The following is a 23,192-nucleotide window of genomic DNA, read 5'->3' on the forward strand; positions in this document are numbered from 1 at the left end:
TTTTTTTCTTCCATGGAATGAGTGACTCACAGAAGTTGTTCATACCCAGCTGGGAGGAACTCATTTATTCCTACCTCCTTAATCCAGCGCTCCTTCCATTATACCCCACCTCAGTGTAGGAGGCCCTGACTACATTTGCCTGAACTTGTACTAGACTTGTTTCATTCGTCTTTGTACATCATTTAACAGTCTAGATATGGCAACTGCTTAATAAATGTTTAAATCACTCTCTACTAGAATGAATCTTCTACCAGACGGGATCTTTATGGTAAGTGTGAGAAAGGCTTGTGAAAATTTATCAGGAAGGTTCAGTTCTTGAGATCTTTACATTCATTTGAGCACATCTTTAAAAAACCCATGTAAGTACTTATCATGTGTCCAGTACTATGAGAAACTATTTATAAACACCATCTCATTTTACTTTCACAACAGCCCTATGAGGTTAAGTATTACTCAGTTTTACTCATTGCGGAACTAAGGCCCAATCCCAGACGTACGTAACAATGTTCAAAATGGATTTGAGGTATCTACATTTTTTAAAACACCAATGGTTAATTTTGATCAGTAGCCTGGGGTGAGAACCAATGTTAAAAAACTTACTCAAGATCGTATAATTAAGTGTTAGAGCCATTATTCCAATCTAGGCTTGTTATCTCCAAAGCCAGTGTTCTTACACAATACACTGTTTCCCCAGATACACAAACCAATTGCAAATGTATCAGAAGATGAGACAAGTTGTTTTTCATTTTGGTAATAGCTAACATTTCTGGGCCCTGACTAAGTGTCCAGAACCATGCTGAGCACTCATTTAAATCTTAACAACACTCCACAGCAGTGACTAATAAAGCCTGTAAGACTGTCATAATATCACACAGCCAAGAGGCTGCTACTGGTGAAGACGATCTGTCCTCTAGCTTTGGAATCAGGCTAGCTTAAAAAAATAAATAAAATACCCCACACCCCAAGGAGACCCTTGCTACCTGGCTGCAGGAAGACAGTTTCCCAACAGCCTTATTATCTCCAGCTCGAACAGATTACCCGCCTTCCTCCAACAGATGATGAAAATTAAAATTAATGACATCATGCCTCACAACCTATTTGCCTATGTCACCAAGGTATTATTATCAGACCATCAATCTCACACAATTATATAGATTTATTAATCTAATTTATTTATTGATCTAATTTCCCATCTTTCTCACCCTCCTAGTTACTTCATTATGTCCTCTGGTAACCATGGTCTAACATAATTAAATTCTTCTCATAACCAATCTCGTTTGAATGATCTCTTCAACTTCATGCCGGAACCACAGTGCCCATCAGAGTGATACATATCCTTCTGCAGCCGTTTTTTTCCCCACAACCCCTTATACCCCAGGACCAAGAAGTGGGGACAGATGGCCCCCACACTTTAATCAACTGAGCTAACTGGTTGATTATTGCTGTTTTGAAACTCCAAGTTTCTTCTCATTCATTAATGACTATAACATCTGGCTATATTTTTTTACCAACTTATTCCTGGCTATTTCAACATCCACATAGACCATTCACTTTTTGATTCTGATTTCCTCAAAATCCTTGCTTCTAATATTATCCTTCCCCACTCAGCTACCCTCTCTATGGTCACACTCGACACTGTTATCACAGTTCACTGCACGACTCTCCCAAATCTGTATATTAAGCATCCTCTCCTCCTGTGTACCTACAATTGTTCATCATTCCAGCTCACCTACTCTGGCAATTGTCTTTAATGTCAACGAGACTCAAAAATACCCTACTCCTTTCTCACTACCCACTTGTTGATGTACTTACTCCCCACTCCTGATTTTAATTTCCATGATCACAATTATGTCTTTACAAATACCCTTAACTCCCTTCATTATATCTGTCTGGTAAAGTTCCCAACCCCCTGAACTGAGACCCATCCAGGGCTATACCCAAGCACCTAAAAACTGCTTCTAAAATGTACATGTATCTCATTTTTAAGTAACATTCATGGTCACTGATTTTTATGAACACTAATATTTCCTGAAAACATCTTAGAATGTTATTTCCTCCCCACACACAAAATCGCTTAAAACTGTCCCCTAATCAGCTAACGATCTTACTTCCCTTTACTAAGAAAACAGAAACAATTATATTGACATCTTCTCACCAAAGCAACAAACCGGTCAACATCCATATCAACATTAGCCTTCTTGAAATGAAGTATATCCTTTTTCCTATTAAAGGCTACTCAACTTGTGCTCTGGATCCCATCTTTCCCTTTCCTTTTCATAATGTTTTTCTCTCCATTGTTATTCTTGTTAAAATTTTTTAAATGCACTAAAATCTATCTTAAAATAAAACAAAAACACGTCCCATGACTCTATATAACCCTCCAATTCCTTATATCTCCTATCTCCCTGACAATACAGATTATTCAAAGAAGGGTCGATCTATGTTTCCCCTCGGACCTCATTTTCTCTCCTCAGTTTAATCTAGTCATGCTCTGACCCCCACCACTCCACTGAGACAAGGTATCTAGGACATTCATGCTACCAAACCCAACTGTCATTTCTTTGTTCTTATAATACTTTCTTCTTTTGGCCTTACATAACACTCCATTTTCTTAGTTTTCTTCTTACCAAACTGAGTTTCCTCCTCAAAATCTTCTCTGTACCCACTAAACATCTGGCTGCCACAGGGCTCTGTCCTGGGCTCATTACAATATCTACTCTTGCTCTATTCCCAAAGCTTAAAATATCACTTACGTACTCGTGAGTCCCCGAACTGTAATTTTCAGCGCTAGTACCCCCTGAAATACCATGCTTGTCTAGCTAACTGCCTAGCTGACACTTCCATATGGTTATCTAATAAGCAGTTCCTATGTATTTCCAAAATAGAACTCTTGATTTCTTTTGCCAAACTTATTCCATTCCCAGTCTTATTTCAGTAAATGACCCGACTACTTACTTAGTTGTTCATGGCAAAAATATAGGTTTCCCTGATTGTTCTTCCTCCTTTATTCTACATCCAATCCATTGACAAGTCTTACAGAATCTATCTCCAAAAACACACCTGAATCCATACATTTCTACCACCACCACCACCACGACACCACCTCTGGTAAGACAGGTTTTTGGTTGGCCACAAGAGATTCCTGGTTGGCCTCCTGCTTCTACTCTTGGCCCCCTAAAATCCGTTCTCCACAGAACAGCCAAAATATAAATAAGATCTTTTCATTCCCCTGCCCTTCAGATAAAAATGTTAAGCTTCAGACATTAGCTCTAAAAGTCTTGAATGAGGTAGTCTCTGCTAACCTCATTCCAACAGCATTACCCCTTTCCTTGCCCACAAATTATAGTCTAGACACACCGACATTCATTCAGTTCTAAGTCATTCCGACCTTCAAGTCTTTGGACTTGAAGTTGTTCCCTCTGCTGGAATGCTCTTGCCCTCATTCTTGATTAGTTGGCCCCTCTCCGTACAGTGTAAATGTCCTTACCTCAACAAAGCATTCCTTTAACACCCAATACAATCACCACAAGTGCAAGTGTCTTGTTTATCACTCTATATCTCACATCTAGAACTGTGCCTGGCTCCCTACCAGGCATTCAGTGAACAAATACATCCCTACAGTAAACTTATTGTTACTGCACAACAATAGACTATTAGACAACAGCATTAGAAACAATCTTTCTCAAGGACATAGCTGGTACATATAAGTATGTTTCTTTGACTCAAAGGGATCTTACGTGATATAAGGGCCACCAATGATAACAAATTAGTTTTATTATACCTATGAAGAAGTACATACTTTGTTGTGTAAATGGAATATAAGAAACACTACTATAAATTTATCAATCAAGACTCTTTAATGTTTTGCTTCAAAAAACGATCAAGAATCAAGACACTTCTAATTTGAGTATAAATTTGACAATCAACAAATTATAACAAGATTTGTTAATTAAAATGTATACATATGTGCATCTTTTGGGAAAACTGTGAAAACAAAATACACAAAAGGGTAAATCTTACCAGAGTTAATTTTGGCCTGTAACCACTTTTTCATGCACTCTTGGTGGACATACTGCAAACTTCCTGTGCACTTGCATGGCTCTATCAGCAAGTTAGATGATGATGCAGCTGCCATCTGACAAATTCTACATAAGTCACCTTCTTCTTCTTCAGAGTCCTCTAAAAGGAGGCTGGAAAAGAAGGGGCATTTCCTAAACAGAGCCATCATAACTCATTTGGTTGGTCACTTCCAGTCATACATAATCCCAAATATCATCTCTATTATTATTTCCACTCACGCTCACTGGGGGGAAAAAGCAAATAATAAACAGCAACCACCACAAAAAAAACCATTACAATGAGAATGAAAATTATAATAAATATCTTAAAGATACAATAACCCATACAATTATATGGGTTCCTAATGAATTCAACAATAGATGTGTAGAAAGAGGAATAGGTATACAGCTGTTAGGTAATTTTCACGTCTTGGCTTAACCAGAAGTATGATGTCAAGTATAAATATTTCTGTTTTATCTTTACATTTAACTTTTTTTGGTTCATAGTTTCAACTATTTTTTATTTTGGAAATTCAATTTTTTTACAATTACTATAGTAGTCCCCCCTTATCTGTGAGGAATACCTTCCAAGACCTCCAGTGGATACTTGAAATTGCGAATAATATCAAACTCTCTATACATTTTTTCCTATACATACATACCTGTGATAAAGTTTAATTTATAAAGTAGGCATAGTGAGAGATTAATAAAACAGAACTATAACAATACTTTGTAATAAAAGTTATATGACTATGGTCTCTCTCAAAATATCTTATTGTACTGTAAGAGCAGGGTGAATATACTGGACAAAAGGATGATTTCCAGCATATTCATCAAGGGAGGATGGAGCTACATGGCATGAAGATTTCATCATGCTACTCAGAAAAGAGCACAAAACTGATGAATTGTTCGTTTCTGGAATTTTCCATTTAATATTTTCAGATTGAAGCTGACCACAGGTAACCAAAACCACAAAAAAATGAAACCTCAGATAAGGGGGAACTACTATAATTTAAATACAGAGTGCCTTAAAATCATCATGGATAAGCAAAAGATGTAATAACGCTATAAACACACAAATGATATGGCAAAATAATTTAAAAATGCTGCATTTTAAACTACCTAACCAGACAGGGTGGTACTGCTTAAATTGTTTCTCTCTATAAATCGCTAAAGGTAATACTTTGCCCTCAGCTTACACCACTGCACTCAAATTAACCTAACTTTGAGCACAACTAATATAACAGTTAACTACATTCTTCAGTAGACAGCTTGCAATCACAGGGAGTTGCTACAGTAACATTAAAGGTAACGCTATCAGGGCAGAGTAAATTTTTCTCCAAGAAGGAAAACCTGCAAATTTTAAAAGCAGGAGAATAGTCCCGTGGTATAATTTGTCCTATATAAGGAAAAATGGAAATACCAGGGAAGGCCAAAAAAGTGTACACATTTTAAGAGATGTTATCTATGTATTACTTTTCGAAGTTGAATTGAATTATAGTACCCATGTGTAGTATGACATTCTCTCAAAAGATGACATTAATCAAATGAATGCTAGCGCCACTCATTGTATTACAATTTTAATAGTTTCCTTTCTTAAAATGTGTGTCCATGTTTTTGGGACTCTCTGTATAGCAGCCCAGTGCCCAACATCTCAGAAAGCGTGCAAAGCTCCCTTTATCCCCAGAATTAGATTTGAATGTCTTCTTAAATCTAAAACAAAAATCTAAAATGATATAACAGCTATGCTCCCCCAAATTCCATTACATCAGGCCTTTATGAACAAGAAAAAACAGCACGGAACACCCCACCACCTTAGTTTTACATAGTCTTTTCTTCCTACAAGTATATTTTACATGTACTATTCTATCTATCCCATTTTAACATTAGAATTTACTGGGTGAAAAAACTCAACAACTATACTAAAATGCAAAATTAATTAAGTTAGGAATAAAACCTCTGATCTTTCATCTTTTTACTTTTACCAGAGATTTGTAAGCAATCTTCAACTCTAAAAAAGATTTCATTCATATAAAAAGATTCTACGTCCTGAATTTAAACTGGTCTACCAAATAGTCACAACACATAAAGAATATTCAGTATATACCTGGACTTCATAAACAAATTTAAAAAATTATGCAAATGATTTTACTTCATTCCAAAAAAGATTTGAGGTGAGAATTACAAGTAAATAAATCATCTTAGTAAAGGCTAAAACAGATTGTCTTGATAAGCCATGACCACTTGGACCCCCTTAACAATCCCATTTAAGTATGTTAGCTATATTTTATAAAAATCTTAAAAAGAATCCCATTTAACACTACTTAACCAAGGAATAGAGTAAGAGATTAAGATTTTTGACTTTGCGTACATCTCTATCCAAAGCTGGTTAAAAATAATCTTTAGATTATCTCTTGATGCAATCTATGTCGCAGTGCCTACCACTGCTGTTACTTCTCATCCATTTTCTGTTTGAGTAAGAGGTAACATCAAAGCTAACATCTTACTGTAAATTTCAAAGGAAAAAATTTTAGGTATCAATGTTTAAGAAGCCATTTTAGAAATAAAGACTTCTTTCTCTAATCAGCTCTTGCTTTACGGGCTTAATAGGTATTCAAATTTACCTCTCTTTTATTTTCTGCAGTCTTTCTGGGTCTCTTGAAGGTGCACTTTTAGTTTTATCACTTTTTCCATCAGATGAACTCCAACCTGAAGGAATAATATCTACCGTGATCATGACATTGTCAGTCAAATTATTTCCAAGTGCTGGGGGTACTGCAAATCGGAATAAGGAACCAGGAAGGATGCCCGTTATTCCTGTGTTTCGCCCACTGTGCGTCGAATCTGATGTGGAGCCACCGGTGGCAGCACTGCTCGGTGCTGCAGGTGCTTGTGGTCTGCTGGCAGCAGCCCCAAGGGGATCACTCTGTGCTTCGAGGTGAACCACTTCATTTGACTCTCTTCTAAAAATATGATGAGACCTAGGTGGTATATCAGAGGTAGGTATCCTTGAGGATTCATCTCGTCCCTCACGCCTCCTTCTAGAGAACAAAGGTGTGCATCTATTTCTAAGTGAGGAAGATAACCAGGGTCCTGTATTTCTACCTTCAGATTCTTGGTTAAAATTTTCCGAATCTGGCTCAGAGCTATGATTTTGGCTAAGAGATGACAAACCCCATCTTCGCCTAAGAAATCGAAATCCCTGAGAAGCTTCAGATGACCTATGATCGGGAACATCAGAAGTTGATGCTGCATTATTACGGGACTGTGAAGCTGTCAAGATTCTTGGAGAAATGTAAGAATTTTCAGAACTCAATGATCTTGTATTTAAGGATTCCTGACTAGACCTTCGTGAAAAAAAAGTAGATGACATACTAGAAGCTATACGTGATAGCAATCTCCTGGTCGTACGTCTACCTTCATTGTCAGAAGATTCTTGAAATGATCTTTGAGATGAACCAACCCTATCTGAATTGCTTATGGTGGAGGCTTCATCTCTATTTGAAATATAAGAAAATCCAGGCTCTGCACTGCTTTGAGGAGATTCCACTTCCCTTGGAGAAAAATTTGATCTTAAAGAATTTCTACTCGAGTCCCTAGAACATGGTATGTTCTGATGTTCAGAAGGCATTTGGTGGTTTGTGGATGATGTATTTAATTGTAAAGTGCTCACTGAGTTCTCTTTTGGTCTTGCTCCCTGTGAATATGAAGAAGGAACTCTGTCTTGAACATCTGTTTTTGAAAGAAAGGAAAAATAACCAATTATGTGAAATAATTTTACTATTAATAAATTTGCATATATTACCTACTAATTACTGTCAAAATGAAACACTGGATTCAAATGGAATACTGCTACATTATAACTACACAGCTTAACTATTATTATAGTTAACCATAAATGTACTTTTCTTTCTATACCTTTGAAAAAAGCCAGTACTGCTGTATAATAACATCAATATTACAAACTCAAAAGAAATGAGAGTTTATGAGAGGCAAATATCAATATACCAACTTGAGGAAGATAGAACAGTTGAATTTATTGGATCAGAAATTGATATGGTAGAATATCTAAATATCTAAACAGATAAGAAATTTTAAATGGGCTAAATAATTCAATGTAAATACTCTTGTAACAAATAAAAGCAAAATAACACTAGGGAGACAGTGTTTTGTACATTTTTCTTACTCTGCAATAAGTATAAAAGTCATTTCATATAAATATTATCACACCTGAGATTTTATGGTAAACCTTGCAGCTAAAAATTTCTCCAATCTTTTGTTTTTCTTTCAAGGTAACAAGTAGTTCTTATCCCTGGTTACTTATCAAACATACCTTTGCTTTTTAATATTGGCTGGGAGCTATGAGTTTAATAATAGAGTCCTGACAACTGCAATTTGAAAAGTAAACCACTGGTAAAAACAAACAAACAAACCAAAAAACCAAACCAAACAAACAAACAAAAAGTACACCATTGGTGGGTCTGAATTTCAAATGGGATGAAAAATACTTAGCAGTCCTTTATAAAGAATACTCATCCACACACCTAGTTTAAGAGCTACCTTGCTAACTGAGCTAACACATGGAGTCTCATAAAAGGATAAACTGTTAGGGGTAAATCTATTCTATCCTGTACTTTTATACCCCCAAACCTAGAAGCTATTATTACTAGCCACTAAAGTTCCTGCATGCAAAGCCAAGCAAATAAACAGATGTTTTCATTTGTCTTAAATAAAGCAAAGGATTGCATCAATAAGTTTATTTAAAATAAAACCTTTAAAAACAAATGCATTTTCTATGTAAATCTAACTCCACTTTGCCTGCTATATTTGTCTACTTCAATTAGTACTTTTTGTCTTCAGTTCCTTAGTACTATTGTTTTATGGTCTTTATTTTTCAAAAGCTTATGTACACTGACAAATGATGTGGGCCTTTATTTCAACTGAATGAAAATAAAAGTGTGTCTATGTTAAATGAAAGTATTCCTAAACTATGTCTTAAAGTGGTGATTTCAAGCTTTAGTTCAAATTTAACAATAAGTAATTATTTATTACACTACATAAGGCAATTTATACTCGAGTATACAAGAATTATTTACTGTACTTTACAACATATACTTTCTTAAAAGAAAAAAAATCCAAGTAAACATTTATCAGCACACAGAATCTGGATATCCATGCACATCTATTTTAAACTGTTTACATTTTTAAAAGCAAAACAAATAAGGTACTAGGAAACATATTAAGCTTTTTTGAAATTTTCGTAAGATTCACTTCATTTATTCTTTTGCACTGTGATTTTAGTGATATACATAAACGGGAAAATACAACATTTAGGTAAGTTATATATAACAATACAGTTTATACATACATGACGAAGTTGTAAAATCACCACTCCGGTGACTATAATCCATAAGATTACTAATGGAGGAATCTGCTCTCCTTTCTAAATCTCTCCTCTCTCTCATTAAGTCAGATCCAAATGATCCAAGTACCATTGATGAAGATCTGGGAACTTGACTATGCCTCCAAGAAGAATCTTAAAATAATCAAACAAGTTTTAATTCAGAGAAAGCTTTCAAGGTTTCTGATGAAAACAAATCTTTGGTATTATACACTGACTTATAATAGGAATCCCCAGTTACATAGTTGCAATCACAAACAAAATTTAGCAAAACATAAAATTTTTCACTAATGAACTCATCACTTACTTCCTACTCAAACACATTCTCCTCTAACACTAAAATCTATCCCTGTCCATGATGCCAATGTCTCAGTCATTCTCTAGAACACCTGACTGTACAATGTAAGCACGATGTAAAATGATTACAGAACAAAATGCAATGCAAAGCTTGCCAAAGATGCAAAATTTCATGAAGTCAATGAAAGTGAGGTTGGAAAACAGCCAAAATCAAAATGAAAGCCATCTTGTAATGGAAGCTATTGTACTGTAGGTTACATAATACTAGTATTTATCAGAAATATTGTCATTGCCACCACATTTGGTTCATGCCTAGTCGAAGAATTAAGGCATCATTGCAATTATAATCTAAATTTTGTTAGATATTTCATTTAAAAATAAATTTAAAAATTAAAGTCTGAAAACTCCCCCCCCTTACTATTTCCCTTGAAATTTTTGTTCTTCCTCTCCTAGTCCCAATAGCCTTAATAATTTCTCTTCATTAAGGAAAATGGCCCAGGGTTATTTAATGCTATGCCTTTAGAGAGCAGAGGAGAACAAAAATCTTTGCACAGTGGTGTTTGTCTACAAAGTTGAGGTCAGTCTGCTCTTACCCATCACACTACTCTTAATATCCTTCAGATGGGCAGTGTCTTTCCCATGGCGGTCCTGCCTATTAAAATAGAAAGGAATCGCTTACACTAATTCAACTGGTAATACATACGCATTTTAAGAATTTTATCTCCAATTGTGTCATCACAAGTTCTGTCTCACCTTAAAACTATTTCAGGCACTGGCTAGCGTTTCATTTAAAGAGGGTAAGTGAGGAGGGAGCCTCCTGCCTTCTCAACAAAGGATCTTTTCAATTTATGCAACAAATGTGTCTGTGAGTACAAAATACCAAACATAAAGCTTTACGGATAAGCCATCTAAATCCGAGAATGGTTAAATGACTTGTCCAATGCCACACAGCTAGAGGGCTAAATCATGGCTTTCTAATTCCTAGTGTAGAATTCCTACTACAATGCCACCAACTATTTTTTAGCTAAAGAATTTCTATATTTTCTGAAAATAAATATATTACCACAATGTTGATCATTTACAAAAGACACGCCTTAAAATATTTTTAATCTACTTCAGAAAAATTGGCTTTCCTAGTAACAATTTAAAAATTTATCTCCCATGCCACTTTTACCAATTTGATCACCATACCTACATTATCAGCTACTCCAATCAATTAACATTTGCAAATATCCTGTTTGTATAAAACATTTGTAGGAAATTTAGAACAAAAATTCAAAATGGAGAGTTAATTTCAGTTCTAGCACTAATTTAAAGTAGGATGTTGGAAACTCCATTACATTTCTGATTCACTGTCTTACGTGTGCTCTACTTGTTTTTCTCATGTCTTGGGAAAAGGGCTTTAGTCCAAAATACAAATATAATGACACGTAAACAAATTTAATTGTTACCTGATACTGCATTTAATTCATGTCCAACATTTCTCCCTGCTGAGGTAGATGTACAGTTTGTACAGGAAAGTTTAGGTCTTTTTGAATCGTGATCCCGTTGCTGGTTTTGTGATCTCGAGCGTGCTCCCTGAGTTATCTCAGACTCACTATACCATGTAGACTGAAATGGAGATGCAGATGCAGATGGAGACTATAAATTAAAAAAAAAAATGTAAAGAACAAATTGTTTGCATGCAATATTAAATTTAATCTACAATACTCTAATACACTCCACATTCCCAAAGGACCTGTCATTCCTCACATACACAACTTTTTCTACCATGCAGATTTTTCAGTCTTTCTACCCTCCTACCCACTTGTCCCTTTACTTCATACTGCAATTGTATTTTGTTGAGTGAAAAATCTGCTTTAGATTAAGTCTTCTGTATAACTGTATATAAACATCTTTTGTTAGGAAACACTGAAGAGTAAAAACTTTATTCATTTTGTTTTCCCAGTTTAACATTTCAACATTCTGAGGAACTTGTTTCCTGTACTTAGAGTTGGACAAAACAGCAAGAAAGGCACTAATATATAAACTGATTGTGAATGCTCTACTATAAAAATACGATTTTTCAAGTAATAAAAAATTTACCCTGAATCTAATGTTCATTCGTAGAAATATAATCCTATAACACTATAGAGAGTATGTTTTAAAAGAAATCTAAATATCTGGAATTTCTTCATCAATGAAGCAAGTTACAGCTAAAACAAGTACATATTTTAAAACTCTTAGCTCAAGGTTTTCTCTATTATAATAATATACAAATATACATACACAAAATAAAACACAAAACATTAAAGTTACTCACAATGTACAAATTATTTTATTTCTCCCTAACTCTTTAATTGGCTAAGCAGTGTACCCAATATAATGCACCACAGGAAAAGGATAACTGTCTCCTTAAAAATACAGGCTTAAGTAAGAACATATTTCAACCCAATTACTGAAATTGACCTTTTATTTAACAAGAAGTTTCCTTCATTGCAAAGTTCTTATCTGGAGAGAAAGACACACACACACACACACACACACACAAAGACTAAGAAAGATACATTTGACATACAATCCTAAATTGCTTGTAGACACCTAAGACTAAAATAAAAGTAATTTCTAGGGAATAAAAGGAAAACATTTTTAAAATAATTTTAACATGTATGTGCAGTTGATTTTATTAAAGAATATTAAAAGCAAACAATGTTCTTATAAGTGTAATATTTCTTGACAAAGTTAAAAATGGAATGTATCATAATGAACCATATGGAATGAACCATAAATTCAGTTTGTTAATCTAATATTCAGTTGATAAACGTTAAGAAACCAAATAATATGCTCCATCTAAGAGTTCTAAAGTACAGATAAAGAGGAAATAAATAATTATAATATAAATAAGACTAACAGGAGGTATGTTGAAAGTTTTACAGAAAAGAGCCTGAGGAAATCACATGAGGATTCATAAAAGGTGGTAAAGGTTCACTGGGCAGGCAAATGAGGAAGGAGATTATACAATAGATAACACAACAGGATATATTAACCACTCTACCATGGAAATTCTTCTGTAGCATTACTACTTACTTGATCTTCTAATATGCTTCAATTATGAGAAACATACTGCATGCGTTAAGGGAACTTTACAGATAAACTGCACACATACAGAAAAGAGGAGGATTTACAGCTGAAAAAGTAAGAACAGGCTACATCAGGATTTCATGCATCCCTTGCCCAGAGAGTATTTTGCTAATTGAATGTGGCACTCTTCACCTTAGCACAAATTTGGTTTCACAAGCCTTTTGCACCACGTATTCCACAAGAGCCTCAATCAATGAAATGGAATAGCACAAGAGATGAAACTCATTAGATAATTCAAAACTAAACCATTTTCTGTGCCATTATCAGGGTATTAGGAAAATTCCCCTGCATGACAATGATTTAATACGTCTGGATTTCAGAGACAAAGTAAAAAATGTTTTAATTTAAAATTTAGAAAGAATTGACACTTTTGACAAGGAAATCTAAAACAGCAAATACCATCTAATCTTGTCCCCAATTTTTTTAAAAGGGCATTTTATGTGCTCATAAAACACGAAGGATGTAACAAAATAAAAAGACTTTTAAATTGAATACATTTTATTTGTACAAAATCCTTAACGTCAATATTTTTCTCATTTTGCGTGGACTAAACAAATTGCTACTGAATAGTACTTCTGCAAATAAATATTATTTTTGGGAACTATTGAAGGAGAATATAGCATCAGATCAACTACTTTTTATAAAGATCCTTAGAACATTATGAAAGGTAAAAGGGTAGAATAAACAGAGAGTAGAAAAATCAACTACGAAGTCACTGGAATAGCAAGAAATAAGTTCTTACAACAAAAGTAATAGAAACAGAGAGCAATTATAAAAGATAAAAACTCAAATTTAGAGACAATGTGAGAAATAAACAGTAAGTCTAAAATCAGTTTCCTAGCATTGGCTACTTGTGAGATAAAGAAACACTCACTACAAAGGAAACAATTTTCATGACACAACTCTAAAAGGTAGCAAAACTGTACGTCATCACAGAGACAAAAATGCTTATTAATATCAGTATATGGAAAAGAAAAACAAAACTTTTTCTGCTGGCTTAAATTCACAATCAAACCTTTTCCTGATCCATCGCTCAAATATCCTCAGTCTGAAGAAATTAATTTTTTTTCCGTTCTGAATTCTTTTAACAATAAAGTATGGGAATCATTTAACAATACACTATCTTATCTATTCCACTGTCTAGAACTACTGGTGGCCAAATAAAATCAGGGAATGAGTCTGTCTCCAAAAATATACTGCTTTGTAGATAATAGATGCTTTAAAAAGTGGTTTTGGATTGGGCAGAGGACATGAACAGACAATTCTCCAAAGACATACAGATGGCCAAATGACATACGAAAAGATGTTCAACTTCACCAATCATCAGGGAAATGCAAATCAAAACCGCAACGAGGTATCACCTCACAGCTGTCAGAATGGTTATTATCAAAAAGTCAACAAATAACTAGTTTGGCAAGCATGTGGAGAAAAGGGAACTCTGGTGCACCGCTGGTGGGAATGAAAACTGGCACAGCCACTATGAAAAACAGTGTGGAGGTTCCTCAAAAAATAATTACCTTATGACCCAGTAATTCCACTTCTGGGTATTTATCTGAAGAAATCCAAAACACTAATTCAAAAAGGTATATATGCACCCCTATGTTCACTGCAGCGCTATTAACAATAGCCAAGATATGGAGGCAACCTAGGTGTCCATCAACAGATGAATGGAAAAAGATGTACACACACACACACACACACACACACAGGAATATTATTCAGCAATACAAAGAACGAAATCTTGCCATTTGCAACAACATAGATGGACCTATGCCATTATGCTAAGTAAAATAAGACAAATACCCTATGCTTTCACTTACATGTGGAATCTAAAAAAAAAAAAAAAAAAAAAACTAAATGAAACAAGTGAACAAACAAAACAAAAACAGATTCATAGAAACAGAGATCAAACTGACGGTTGCCAGAGGGGGTGGGGGATGATGTGTGGAAAAGGTGAAGGGGAATATAGTCAGTAATATTGTGTTAATTTTGCATGGTGACAGATAATTACCAGATTTACTGTGGTAATCACATCATAAGGTATAAAAATGTTGAGTCACTATATGATACACCTAAAACTAATATAAATATTGTATACCAACTATACTTGAATTAGAAAAACCCTTTTTTTTAAGTATTAGGTTGGTGCAAAAGTAATTGCGGTTTTTACAATTTATTTTTTTATTTTATTGGGGAAGGGGAACAGGACTTTATTGGGAAACAGTGTGTACTTCCAGGACTTTTTTCCAAGTCAAGTTGTTGTCCTTTCAATCTTAGTTGTGGAGGGCACAGCGCAGGTCCTGTTGCCGTTGCTAGTTGCAAGGGGCACAGCCCACCATCCCCCGTGGGAGTCGAAACCTGCAACCTTGTGGTTTGGACGATGCGCTCCAACCAACTGAGCCATCCGGATGCTCAGCGGCAGCTCAGCTCAAGGTGCAGTGTTTCAATCTTAGTTGCAGGGGGCAGAGCCCACCATCCCTTGCGGGACTGGAAGAGTTGAACCAGCAACCTTGTGGTTGAGAACCCACTGGCCCACGTGGGAATCGAACCGGCAGCCTTCGGCAGCCTTCGGAGTTAGGAGCATGGAGCTCTAACCGCCTGAGCCACCGGGCCGGCCCTCTCCAAAGTATTTTGATTTCAGGTCTTACATTCCAGTCTTAAATCCATTTTGAGTTAATTTGGGGGTATAATCTAAGATAGTGGTGCAGTTTCATTCTTTGGCATGTGGCTGTATAGTTTCCCCAACAAAAATTATTGAAAAGATTGTCCTTTCCCCATTGTACATTCTTGACTCCTTTGTGGTAAATTGTTTGACCCTAAATGCATGGGTTTACTTATGGGCTCTCTGTTCTGTTCCATTGATCTGTGTCTCCTTTTATGCTAATACCATACTGTTTTGCTTACTATAGATTTGTAATATAGTTTGATACCAGGAAGCATGATGCCTCCAGCTTTGTTCTTCTTTCTTACGAATGCATTGGCTACTTGAGGTCTTTTGTGATTCTATACAAATTTTGGTATTGTTTGTTCTATTTCTATATAAAAAAAAAAACCACCATTGGTATTTTGATAGGCATTGTATTAAATCTGTGGATAGTTTTGGGTAGTATGGACATCATAACAATATTAATTCTCCCAGTCTATGAGCATGGAATAGATTTCAACTTATTTGTGTCTTCAATTTCTTTCATCTACATCTTACAGTTTTCAGTGTACAGGTCTTTCACCTCCTTCGTTAAATTAATTCCTAGGTATTTTATTCTTTTTGATGCAATTGTAAATGGAATTTTTTTTTCTTAATTTCAGTTTCTGATAGTGCTTTAGTATGTGGAAATGCAACTGATTTTTGTATATTGATTTTGTATCCTGCAACTTGACTGAATTTATTAGTTTTAATAGGGTTTTTTTTGGTGGAATCTTTAGGGCTTTCTATATACAATGTTATCTGCAAATACAGAGTTTTACTCCTTCCTTTCCAATCTGGTTGCCTTTTCTTTCTTTCTTGCCTAACTGCTCTGGCTAGCACTTCCAATGCTGTGTTGAATAAAGGTGGCGAGAGCGGGTATCCTTGTCTCACGTGTCATTCCTGAACTTAGAGGAATAGCTTTCAGCTTTTCACCACTGACTATGATGTTCTCCGTGTAACTATCATATCTGGCCTTTATTAAGCTGAGGTACATTCCTTCTATACCAATTTTGTTGAGGTTTTTAAAATCATAAATGGATGTTGAATTTTGTTAAATGCTTTTCATCTACTGAGATGATTACATGATTTTTATCCTTGGTTTCATTAATGTGATGTATCACATTGATTTGCAGATATTGAACCAGTCTTACATCCCAGGAATAAATCCCACTTGATCATGATGTATGATCCTTGAATTTGGTTTGCTAATATTTTGTTGAGGATTTTTCCATCTATGTTCATCCAGGATACTCACCAATAATTTTCTTTTTTTGTAGTATCCTTGTGTGGTTTTGGTATCAGGGTATTAATGGGTTCATAAAATGAGGAAGTGTTACCTCCTCTTCCTTTTTCTTGGAAGAGTTTGAGAAGGATAGGTACTAATTCTTTAGATGTTTGGTAACATCCATAAGTGAAGTAATCTCATATGAGACTATTCAGAGGTTTTTGATTATTGATTCAATCTCCTTGCTATTTGTCTGTTCAGATTTTCTATTTCTTCATGATTCAGTCTTGGTAGGATGTGTGTTTCTAGGAAATTGTTCATTTTTATAGCTTGTTCAATTTTTTGGTATATAACTGCTCACAGTAGTTCTTACGATCCTTTGTATTTCTGTGTCATCATGCGTAACATCTCCTTTTTCATTTCTTTTATTTGAGCCCTCTTTTTTCCTTTGTGAGACTAGTTAAAGGTTTGTCTATTTTGTTAATCCTTTCAAAGTGACAACTGCTAGTTTTATTTATCGTTTCTATTTTCTTTTCAGACCGTGTTTCATTTATTTATGTTCTGATCTTTGTTATTTCGTTCCTTATACTAACTTTGGGCTTATTTTATTCTTCTTTTCACCATTCCTTTCTAACAATGTACTGGAAGTTCTAGCTAATGCAGTAAGGCAAAAAAGGAAGTAAAAGGTATACAGATTGGGAAGCAAGACATAAAACTTTATTTGCATAAGATATGATCATCTATGTAGAAATCTGTCAGAATCACCAAAAAAATCTCCTGGAAAGACTAAATGATTATAGTTAAGGTTGCAGGATACAGGGTTAATATACAAAAGTCAATCACTTTCTTGTATATCAGCAGTGAAAAAGTGGAATTTGAAATTAAAAACTCTTATGACTCAATATGAAAATAATACCCCAATTTAAAAATGAGCAAACGAAGTGAATGGACAGTCCTCAAAAATATAAAAAGCCAATTAGCACATGAAAAGATGCTCAACATCATGAGACAACAAGGAACTCTAAATGGAAACTGCAATGAGATAATACTTTACACCCACGATAGGATGGCTAGAATCAAAATGTAGGATAAATGTAGGCGAGGATGTGGAGAAGTCCGAACCCTCACATACAACTACTGGTGGAAATACAAAATGGTCCAGCCATTTTGGAAAACAGTCTAGCAATTACTCAAGTAACTGAACACAGAGTTACCATATATGTAATTTAGCAATTCTACCCTTAAGCATATACACAAAATAACTGAAAATGTAAGTCCACACAGAAACTTGCACATAAATGATTATAGCAACATTATATTCATAATAGTCAAAAGGTGAAAACAACCTGCATATCCATCATGATGAATGAATAAACAAAACGTGGTATATCCATCCTTACAATGGAATATTATTGATCCATAAAAGGAATGAAATACTGATGATATGTACTACAACACAGATGAACCTTAAAAACATGCTAAGTAAAAGAAGCGAGTCACAAAAGATCATACAGTGTATGTTTCCACTCATGTGTCTGAAACTACAAAATAGGAAGATCTAGAGAAACAGAAAGTAGATTAGTGGCTGCTTACTGCTGGAGTGGAAGGGGAGGTGGTAGCAAAGTGACAGCTAAAGGATCTAGGTTTCTAACCTACAAATTATGCTTTCTGAGCTTTCTAGTGTTTTATACCAGAACTACTGTGTTATACCCCTAATAAGGCTTTTCAAAAACCAAAGTGCTGTCAGCCCTAAGGAAAATTAGCTACATCAAGAAAAGAGTACTTGTGTAGTTTATTGTAGATTATTAACCCAAATTCATCTAAAAGATTGTTAGTAATGTATCCTCACAAAACAGCCTATTAATTTTACAATCACCTACCACTAAAGCAAAATATTTAGAAGCTATATTGTCAAAAAGAAAAACACAACAATCATTATTCCATCATTTCTTTGTATATTCACAGAGAAAAGTCAGACGAATAAACATAATGTTCAAGAAAACGGATGCAGCTCTTTCCCTACTGCCACACAGTAGCTTGGAGGCATTCAAGATTCAGCTCCACCATAACCCACCGCCATGGAGAAGGAAAGCACTGCTGCTGGAGGTGTAACGGACATTAATACTGCTTTACAAGAGATGCCGAAGACCACCCTCGTTCACAATGGCCTAGTATGTGGATTCTACGAATCTGCCAAAGCCTTAGACAAGCGCCAAGCCCATCTTTGAGTGCTTACATCCAACTGCAATGAACCTATGTACATCAAGTTGGTGGAGGCTCTCTGTGCTGCACACCAAATCAACCTAATTAAGGTTGATGACGACAAGAAACTAGGGTATGGGTAGGCCTCTGTAAAATCAACAGAGAGTGAAAACCTTGTAAAGTGGTTGGTTGCAGGTGTGTGGTGGTTAAGGCCTATGGCAAAGTCTCAGGCCAAAGATGACATCGAGGAGTACTTCAAATGCAAGAAGTGAACAAATAAACTGGGCTTATTTCAATAAAAAATTTTTAAAAGATGCAACTTTTTAGTCTTTTGACGAAATCTTCTACACTGACATAAATTTATACTTAAATTGATATTTATGTTTTTAAGTTAAAAGGTTCTCAAGTCTTTGTAAAGTATGATGATTTTATAATCCCTTATTCATAATTCTGAAGTCCAAAAGTTTTTCATTTTGCTGCAGGCACATTAAATGTGTTTTGACTACATAATGCTTCAGATTCAGCTGAGGGTGTTATAAACACACACGACTATTTATCTAAAATCTAAAAAAACATGTGGCCCCCAAGATTCTAAAAAAGAGACTGTGTATATATATTCCAAGTTAAGAGGTTACCTGATATTCAGAATCCAGTCTCAATGAAGAGTCTCTCGAGTGATAGGTATCATTTAAACTACTTCCTCTGCTTCCAGACATCATCCTGGCACTTAAAGAACTGGATGGTTGAACAGAAATTCTCCTTGGAATCCTTGAAGGTTTAGACTCCATCTTAAGGTTTCCTGTGAAATGCAAATTTTGATTAATTGCCTTTGGGAAAACATGCAAACCTTCTATTCTTAATCCTCCTTTATCATCAGCTCAAATAAAAATTAACCAGGCAAATTAACTCTATCTGGCATAGTAAATTATGAGACTATCATCACCCCTCTTCTATGAAGCAAAGGTCTACATTCTATCAAAGGCTCCCTACTGTCCATAAAATGCAGCACACAGAAATGGGATAAGGAACTGATTGTTGTTTCCAAAGCCTGGGCTCTTTTCCTTAGTCAATTTTGTCTCTCTATAAAATCCTACATGAATTTGCCCTTGATTATCTTGCTATTCCTTGATTACCTATTATTAGTGTTCAATACTGGTACTGTGAACATTAGCTACATTGTACTATTTGCACACAATATGCTTTCATAGGCCTTTGTATGCCTAGCAAGTCTACACATTCCCCATTCTCTTCCTGGTCATGGTCTTAAAACAAGCATTTTCCATTGTGAGCTTCCCCTTTGTACATACTTTTATTAAGACATCATTCTACCTTATGTGGACATTTGTTTTCCTGTCTATCTCCCCTTCTCAAAAGTGAAAATAATTTCTAAGTTTTCTTCACTAAACATTCTTCAACCCAGCCCAAGAGTAACCACTGCTATAGCAGATTTTTAACTATATACAAATGGAATCACATAAAGGGTACTCTCTTATGTCTGGTATCATTTGCTCAACAATATGTTTGTCAGATTCATCTGTATTGTTGCATGCAGTTGTATTAATAGTAAGTTCACTCTAATTGGTTTATATAGTATTTTATAGAATTCACACACAGAATTCACTTGCCTGTTCTACTGTGGACACTGGACTGTTTCCAGTTTTAGGCTATTACTAATAGTGCTGCTATAAAGATATTACTTTTATAAAAAAAAAAAATTTAAGTTTCCTGGGGAAAGGATTTACAATGAGGCCTCTGGATAACTGAGATGCCACCAGTCTTGAGAGTACAAAGAAGGGCAAAAGAAAGTAGCAAATAAAAAGAAATCACAATAATCTTTTCAACTTCTCCTACCCACTTTCAAGGTCAAAAATTATTCCCTTATTGTCCTGGGAATGTTCTTGAAATTAAGGAAAGTATAAACAGATATACTTCACTTACTTGATGCTTAGTTTGGATTAAGGTACCGTATATACTGGCTATATTAGAACATTCAAATTTAAACATTTAAGTTAAAAATACCTAATTCGTTTTAAGCATATAAAAGCTTTCTAACTTATAAGTCTTGGATCAACCACCTTTCTACCTGAAAAGTTACTACATAAGAATTTCCTTTTTCAATAAAATCTGTCTTAAAAATATGGTATCAGGAATAGCAGAAGAGAGGATGAAGAGAGCAAAAAACAAAATATATGGTTTATATTGCAGAAGGCATAGCAAACATGAAAAAGATATGACACAAGTTCAATATCAATTAAACTAAGAATATCTAGCTAATGAAAAACCAGAGTAAAAGCTATACAGTGGAATATGATTAAATCAAAGAAAGCTTATCAAAAAGGACAGTTCTGAATTTCTAGTTATACATGACAGGTTATCCTCATACGAATACATTTATTTTGGCCCCTCTTTTCAAAACCCCTATAAAATGAAGTAAATTAATCCAAAAGCTCTACCATGAAAACAACAGGAAGCAGGGCCATAGAAGGCAAGAGATTTCAATGTATGTTTGGAAAATCCAAAGTAGGAGAAGCAGAATAATTCAGCAAAGGACAAAACTACACCCTATGTACTCAGAAAGAGGTAGAACTACAAGCAAAGCATTTGACCTTAGCACTCTGGAAAGAATCAAGACCTGGGGGTTCAAAGTACCATAAAAAGGGTTGAAAAGACAGTTGTCGAATTAAAATCTGTAGTTGGAGCAGTAAAACCCCAAAGTCTTCCCCTAGGTTCATTCTTCTAAAAATAGGATATTTATTCTCTGGAGAATAAGGATCTCACAAGCAATCCCCCCCGCCCCAAATATACAATCATCTCTGTGGGAGTTAAGTATAAGGAATAAAAGAAAATCTATATACTCAATGTTGAGACCCAAGGACTCTTTCCTGGTTTTGTTTCTACAACGTTGTCAGGATTTTACTCTTGGATCACCAAACGGAACACCAGAAATAGGATTTCTGGATATCAACATTTTGAATGCTCCTAATTGCAAAGCTAGTTTACCTACCCCAAAGCAAAGTCCACTACTCACCAAGAGTTTCTAATCAACTTTTTTAGTGCTTAATAGACAAACATCAAGGATCACTAGGTATCCAAGGAAGAGTTCCTATATGAAAGAACAAAGTTAACAATAAAAAAAGGAATTGAGAGAAAATCTGGGGAAAGAAGCTAATTACTATCCTCAAAGGGATAAGACATTCATTCATAAATAGTAACAGGATGCTTGAGAAAGCAATTACAGTATAATAAAAAGCCTATGGAAATTCACAATGTGATACACTTTTTTAAAAATGTGATACACTGAAATAAATTCAACGTAAGAATTGGGAGTAAACTGAGTAAACCTCCCAGAAGTAGAAAATTTAACTTGAAAATAGGAGAATTGTCCAAGGGAGTTATCATTTGGCTGTAATATAGTTATAAAGAAAGAGAAGAAAATGGAGGAAAAAAATTATCAAAGAAATGAAAGAATCTAGAATTAAAGATATAAGTCCACACATTGAAAGGTTCAAGAGTACTCAGCAAATCAAAGGAAGAAAGACCAACACTCAGCACAATTTATCATCGTGAAATTTCAGAACACCTATAAGTTACGAGAGAAAAAACAGGTCACATACCAAAGTAATCAGAATGGCTTCCTTAATTACACCTTTAAACACTTTTAAGACAATGAAGCAATAATTGTAGTACTGAGAAAAATGTATGGCTTGAATTCCAATCTGACAACTAAACGTGAGATGGAGAAGAACAGGACACAATTTCAGATGTGCACAATCTTTTAAAAACCAATCGAAAAATAAAACAAAAACCAGAGGAAGCTAAGTGAAGAGCATGCCCTAGCGAAATGGGAGTGTGAGGAACTGAAGAACAGACACAAAACCAGAAACAGTTACAAAAGTTATGTAGAAAGCATAGGGAACTTATCAAGACTGGAGCAGGATGACAGATAATGGAAGCAAAGTTCTAAGGAAAAAATAGCATCAAATGGAAACTATTTTGGTATGTGGCAATTGGAAAAGAAAATGCGGAGTACATAGAACAAAGGCAATTTAATAAATTTTCTAACTTTGGAAAATAGAACTATTAATCAAGAAAGGAGCTATTGCTGTGTTTGGGTGAACTCTTTACTATTTACATAGTTATAATAATATAAACAGTCTACTGATTTTGCTGCAAACACGAGGTGGGTTGATGCTGGTTAGGGGA

The 23,192-nt window shown here is 34.9% G+C and overlaps 1 protein-coding gene and 1 pseudogene across 7 annotated transcripts in view; one reads left to right on the forward strand and one right to left on the reverse strand.

The window, feature by feature from the left end:
• Positions 1-23,192, reverse strand: part of MARCHF7 (membrane associated ring-CH-type finger 7) — a 50,245-nt gene that overhangs the window by 13,633 nt on the left and 13,420 nt on the right. For 4 of the 7 annotated variants that reach the window (XR_004423718.1, XR_004423717.1, XM_033112791.1 and 1 more), the window contains exons 2-6: positions 19,625-19,788; positions 11,208-11,397; positions 9,427-9,594; positions 6,683-7,790; positions 4,021-4,190 (exon numbers count right to left, since the gene is read on the reverse strand). Coding sequence is in view for 4 of the 7 variants with exons in the window: in XM_033112791.1 (XP_032968682.1) it covers positions 4,021-4,190; positions 6,683-7,790; positions 9,427-9,594; positions 11,208-11,397; positions 19,625-19,777 (1,789 nt within the window). In the remaining 3 variants the exon portion in view is untranslated. The remainder of the gene's footprint in view (positions 1-4,020; positions 4,191-6,682; positions 7,791-9,426; positions 9,595-11,207; positions 11,398-19,624; positions 19,789-23,192) is intronic. The other 3 variants (XR_004423719.1, XM_033112793.1, XM_033112792.1) reach the window with 1 other exon arrangement.
• LOC117026197 (40S ribosomal protein S12-like) lies at positions 18,794-19,261 on the forward strand (annotated as a pseudogene).

The sequence above is a fragment of the Rhinolophus ferrumequinum genome, chromosome 8 (assembly GCF_004115265.2).
Source record: "Rhinolophus ferrumequinum isolate MPI-CBG mRhiFer1 chromosome 8, mRhiFer1_v1.p, whole genome shotgun sequence".
NCBI classification, from domain to species: domain Eukaryota; kingdom Metazoa; phylum Chordata; class Mammalia; order Chiroptera; family Rhinolophidae; genus Rhinolophus; species Rhinolophus ferrumequinum.